This window comes from Abramis brama, assembly GCF_963993115.1.
Source record: "Abramis brama genome assembly, chromosome: 8".
Lineage (NCBI taxonomy): Eukaryota > Metazoa > Chordata > Actinopteri > Cypriniformes > Leuciscidae > Abramis > Abramis brama.
In genome coordinates, this window is record NC_139970.1 from 45704597 (window position 1) to 45710878 (window position 6282).

Sequence of the window (6282 nt, forward strand, 5' to 3'; positions counted from 1 at the left end):
TATGGGCGCTACCTTGAAATAAGCAAAGCGAACGCAAAGCACTTTAACTGTAAACATTCCACAGTGCTCGCAATCACCATGCTCAAATGCAAGGGCAGCATGTTCTTTCCCAAACAAAGCAAGCAGTAAGTGTTTGTATCCAGTTCTGACATGTAATGGGAGCATGGAGGAACACAACACTTATTGTTTTGCTGGCTCATTTCTCCTCTTTTTTACTTTTTAAACTCTTTGATGTGCGAGAGAGAAAAAGGCTTGAGAAATGAGAAATTTTCTGCACACTGCCTGAATAAACTAACTCCTAGCAAAGATCTGTAGCAGATAAAAGGTAGAGAGAGAGTTTTGACGTTCACACATGCACAGTAATGGTCTGAAGACAAAAGACCTGACGATGCACCTGTGGCTCATCTACTTATAGCCTCGTGTCGCGGGGGCGCGCCGATGACGTCACCGACCGAGGCTATACTACCTCCGGGTCAATTTCATTGACGTGTTATACACAATATTCACAGCTGGTCACGATAAAATATGTTCCCAATGCGCTGAGCAGCGCAGCATCGATTGTAGCTTTCGAAAGGGAACACCTCTAGTTTTGTTTTCTTCCAGTTGCGCTCCATTTTTCTGGCTGTTCTCTTAAGGGCCGAGTGTGCTCGTTGTACCACGGCGTTGGACTATTTTCTTTAATCTTCTTTAAGTGCAAAGGAGCAACTGTGTCTAAAGTGCTGAAAAAGAGAGAGTTGAAAGTTTCTGTCGCAATATCGAGTTCTTCTAAGCTATCCGGGATGCTGAGATGATGAAACGGATTAGGAAGATTATTAATAAAGCAATCTTTAGTGGAGAAGTGATAGGTCTAACATATTTACAGTGAGGAAAATAAGTATTTGAACACCCTGCTATTTTGCAAGTTCTCCCACTTGGAAATCATGGAGTGGTCTGAAATTGTCATTGTAGGTGCATGTCCACTGTGAGAGACATAATCTAAAAATAAAAAAAAATCAGAAATCACAATATATGATTTTTTAACTATTTATTTGTATGATACAGCTGCAAATAAGTATTTGAACACCTGTCTATCAGCTAGAATTCTGACCCTCAAAGACCTGTTAGTCTGCCTTTAAAATGTCCACCTCCACTCCATTTATTATCCTAAATTAGATGCACCTGTTTGAGGTCGTTAGCTGCATAAAGACACCTGTCCACCCCATACAATCAGTAAGAATCCAACTACTAACATGGATAAGACCAAAGAGCTGTCCAAAGACACTAGAGACAAAATTGTACACCTCCACAAGGCTGGAAAGGGCTACGGGGAAATTGCCAAGCAGCTTGGTGAAAAAAGGTCCACTGTTGGAGCAATCATTAGAAAATGGAAGAAGCTAAACATGACTGTCAGTCTCCCTCGGACTGGGGCTCCATGCAAGATCTCACCTCGTGGGGTCTCAATGATCCTAAGAAAGGTGAGAAATCAGCCCAGAACTACACGGGAGGAGCTGGTCAATGACCTGAAAAGAGCTGGGACCACCGTTTCCAAGGTTACTGTTGGTAATACACTAAGACGTCATGGTTTGAAATCATGCAGGGAAGGTTCCCCTGCTTAAACCAGCACATTAAGGCCCGTCTTAAGTTTGCCAATGACCATTTGGATGATCCAGAGGAGTCATGGAAGAAAGTCATGTGGTCAGATGAGACCAAAAAAGAACTTTTTGGTCATAATTCCACTAAACGTGTTTGGAGGAAGAAGAATGATGAGTACCATCCCAAGAACACCATCCCTACTGTGAAGCATGGGGGTGGTAGCATCATGCTTTGGTGGTGTTTTTCTGCACATGGGACAGGGCGACTGCACTGTATTAAGGAGAGGATGACCGGGGCCATGTATTGCGAGATTTTGGGGAACAACCTCCTTCCCTCAGTTAGAGCATTGAAGATGGGTCGAGGCTGGGTCTTCCAACATGACAATGACCCGAAGCACACAGCCAGGATAACCAAGGAGTGGCTCTGTAAGAAGCATATCAAGGTTCTGGCGTGGCCTAGCCAGTCTCCAGACCTAAACCCAATAGAGAATCTTTAGAGGGAGCTCAAACTCCGTGTTTCTCAGCGACAGCCCAGAAACCTGACTGATCTAGAGAAGATCTGTGTGGAGGAGTGGGCCAAAATCCCTCCTGCAGTGTGTGCAGCTTTGCAGCCTTGGCTAAATGGAGTATACACAAGACTAGATAATGATCTGAGATGTCATCGCTCTGCTGCAGAATTTCAACGGCATCAACATCTATTCCGTGTGATAATATTAGATCTAGAGTATGATTCTGACAATGAGTAGGTCCTAACACGTGTTGTCTAATTCAGATTCAGAATGTCTTTAAATCCCAATCCCAAAACATCTTTTTCGTTATCTACATGTATATTAAAATCACCAACAATTAGTACTTTATCTGCAGCCAATACTAACTCTGATAGAAAATCAGCAAATTCTTTGATAAAGTCTTTATGGTGGCCTGTATACAGTAGCCAGCACAAATCTCAAACGTGATTTATCATTTACACTAGATAGTGTTACATTAAGCACCAACACTTCAAAAGTATTATATTTGAAACAAGACTTCTTAGTAATTCTGAAGATATTACTATAAATTACAGCAAGCCAGTTAAATAATAGTATCATAATGCACGACAACGCAGTCCTGAAGTGTCAACTAGGTTCTTCCCTGTGAAGGCCTCCTTCCCTTTACCTCTCTACAGATAAAGCATTGTCGGGATAATTCCGGTTTGCGTGGCTACACGGAAGTGATAAAAATTCTGTATTATAAATTTTAAGGCCAGACAAGTAGTTTGTTGATAGTTGATTTGTAGGGAAGGACTACACGCCTACACACATATATTCAAACGCACATACCTATAGACTGAACTCGTACTACGCATGTGCACGCCATCAGCGTTCTCACAGGTTCGCGTTTTTAAAGTTTGCGTAGAGATAACTTAAAGAGTTTTCTGTTAAAACGGTGTCATGTTAGCGGCCCCTAAGTTAATAACTAATGATCGTTGTGACAGAAGTAAATCAATCAAAACTAACTTTAGCAGGACAATAACTTTATTCTGGAGCTGCTATAAAGCCAAACTAATCTCTGTTACTTTAATTTCCTATTATCACTGTAAAGCTGCTTTGGAACAATTTACATTGTTAAAAGCGTTATATAAATAAAGATGACTTGACTTGACTATGTTAGAATATACTTTTTTTTTTTTATCATTGTTTTTTTATTGTCATTACAGTAATGTGCATAGAATGAACTGAAAATAATAGCCCTGATATTAGTTTAAAATTTAAAACTGGGTTGTGGACAAAATCTCCACAATAAACAATAGAATGTTGACTGAAAATCTGCCTCAAAGATGAACAGTTCATTGATTGTTCAATTTAAGCATGTATCAGATACGACAGAAAGGGTAATTTATAGTAATATTTTCTGAATTACTAAGAAGTCTTGTTTCAAATATAATACTTTTGAAGTGTTGGTGCTTAATGTACACTATCTAGTGTAAATGATAGATCATGTTTGAGATTTGTGCTGGCTACTGTATACAGGCCACCAGGGCACCATACAGACTTTATCAAAGAATTTGCTGATTTTCTATCAGAGTTAGTACTGGCTGCAGATAAAGTACCTAATTCTCAGACCTGAATCACAATCAGCAAACAGTGACAAAAACTGCATAGCACTGCTTGTTCATCAATATTAATCATCAAATTATAATTATATTGTAATTTTATTGTGTAATGATTATTCTTATGCTTCATTTAAGATGGAAAGTTGTATGATGCGTATGTGAGTTATCTCCATGGTGACCAACTCATCTCATCTTCCGCAATGATCTTTGCCCTGCATTTCCTTCCTGAGATGCTTGAAGATCTTTATGGTTATAAACTGTTCATCAGTGGTCGTGATGAACTTCCTGGGGAAGGTAAACATCTTGTCACATGAACACAGCAGCTGGGTCTGCTCGGTCTATAGCTAAAAATATGTATCTCAACCATTTTCAGCCTTTAGACAGTATGAATGTCTATTTATGTATTTGCTCTGAAATAACTTGATTTCTCTCTCCATGATTCCCTCAATCATTTCATAAAATTAGTCATTCAAATTGTTTAATGTAAGAAGTAAAATAAAATAACATCCTGTTCAAATTATGAATGTATGTTTTCACACCATTTTTCACTAAATGGAAAATATGATTATTTAAATAAATGAAATAGATGCAAATAGTTAATCTTAAACTATGCCATGATTTTTTTGTCATAATTCTGACCCGTTTTATTATGTATGACTGACAAATATGAATTTTCGTTAAGTTTATTTGTTTTTTTATATTTTTAATCCAAATGGATGGAAATTTTATATGCAAAAAAATACACAAATCTTAAATTCAGACCTAAATATTTTTGAGTGTATTTTGTAGTGCAATCCTGCTAAAAAACAAAAGTTTGACACTAATCAAGTCTCTTTTTCAGCGGTGCATGAAGTCATTGCTGACAGAATGAGCCGAAGTCGAAGGCTGATCATTGTTCTTACATCACAGTCTCAAACCGATGCCACCAAGAAATCCCTGATATCAGACAATGCTGTGCAACTGGAAGAATCGTCCTCTGCCCAGATGTGTGCGGCGTACGAGCAGCGAGTGGGTCTGTATGACGCTCTGGTGAAGCAGGGTCTGAAGGTCCTCCTGGTGCAGGTGGAGGACAGTGTTGAAGAAGATCTGCTGCCCGAGTCTCTGCGCTTCATCCGTCGCACCAAAGGCATCCTCAAGTGGAGGCAGAACGCCAGTGATCGTGCAAACAGAAGGTTCTGGAAATACGTGCGTTACCACATGCCTCCGGCTCAGAGGCGGTAAATACAGCATGTTGAACTAGTGCAGCTGCACATTTGGGCCCGGTTTCACAGACAGGATTGGATTAGATTTAGATTAAGCCAGGATTAGGCCTTATTTCTATTAGGGCATTTAAGTTGATTTTATAAATGTGCCCTAGAAAAAAAAATGACTGGTGTGAATCTAGAGACAAAACAATGGCACTGACATCTTTAAGATATGCTTTTAGTTAAAACAGCTCAAACATGCATTTTAGTCTGGGACACAGTCAAAACGTCAACACTGTTTACAGTTGTTTGAGCAACAGCCATTCCTTTCTATTCGTTTTATTTGTTTGTTTGTTTTTATTTTTCCTTTATTTTTTAGTTGATTATGATTATTATTTGTTTTTCCTTCAATATTTTTTAGAATAAATAGTCAGCTTTTACAGCTTCATGTCAGATAAGTTTCTGTAAAAAAAAAATTTTCACTGATTTTTTTCGTCTCATAGCGAATTTCATGTCATAGCATGTCATAGCTGCTTGCCAACTGAATTTTTTTTAAATTATTTGGTGACATAAGTGTATATTGTAATTTTTATTATAATTAATAAAAAAGTAACTATTGGATTTTTTGAAAGCAGTAAGTATTTTAGTGATTTCCATCAGAGTTCAGGGTGAGTTCAGGGTGTTTTTCCACTAAACGTTGTGTCTATGAGCAGACATACCTGTAGGAAATTAACACTGTCACTGTGTGTTTTGCACTTTTCTAGTAACTGAGATTACCTTTCTTTGCCCCCAAGAGAAAACAGGAAGTTCTTGCTCTTCTTGCTTTTTGTCTTTCCACTGCATCTTTGCAAACTGGATTTGATTAAATTATCAGATACACTGGTGAATCAAGAACTGCCACTAGACCACTGTTAAATGACCCAGATCAAACATTGACAAATATACTTACTTTAGAAGGGGTTTGCTATGTATGTTTTTGCTAAATTTTTATGAAATCCTGAGCAGTGAGTTCTCATCATGTCGAACATGTCCGAAACAGACTGTTCTCAGTTCAGTTCATGAGTTCACACTTACATACAATTGACTGTTCGCTAAGCCACGCCCGAAAACCGCCACAGGCCAATCGTGGCTTAGCAACCGTAACTAGGCGCGGGAGGTCTGGCAAGCTTTCGAGCGAGGGAAACATGCCGAAGCGTTGTGCGTATGGATTGTGCAAATCTGATACCCGGTACCCTAAAAGTTTGGACGGGGTGGTGGATTTTGTTCCCTTCCCGAAACCTAAAACCCAAGGGGAGAAATGCCGGGCGTCATCTTCATTTATACAGCGCTTTTAACAATGTAGATTGTTCCAAAGCAGCTTTACGTTGATAATAGGAAATTAAAAGTAAAGTGTTTTGGCTTTATAGCAGCTCTAGAATAAAGTTATTGTCCAGCT

The 6282-nt window shown here is 38.9% G+C and overlaps 1 protein-coding gene across 1 annotated transcript in view; it reads left to right on the forward strand.

Moving 5' to 3' along the window:
• The window catches only part of il1rl2 (interleukin 1 receptor-like 2), a 40910-nt gene extending 35442 nt beyond the window's left edge, over nt 1–5468 (forward strand). Inside the window, exons 10-11 of the mRNA XM_084122090.1 lie at nt 3799–3957; nt 4505–5468. Coding sequence (XP_083978216.1) covers nt 3799–3957; nt 4505–4884 — 539 coding nt within the window. The 3' untranslated portion in view covers nt 4885–5468. The remainder of the gene's footprint in view (nt 1–3798; nt 3958–4504) is intronic.
• The last annotated feature ends 814 nt before the right edge of the window (nt 5469–6282 follow it).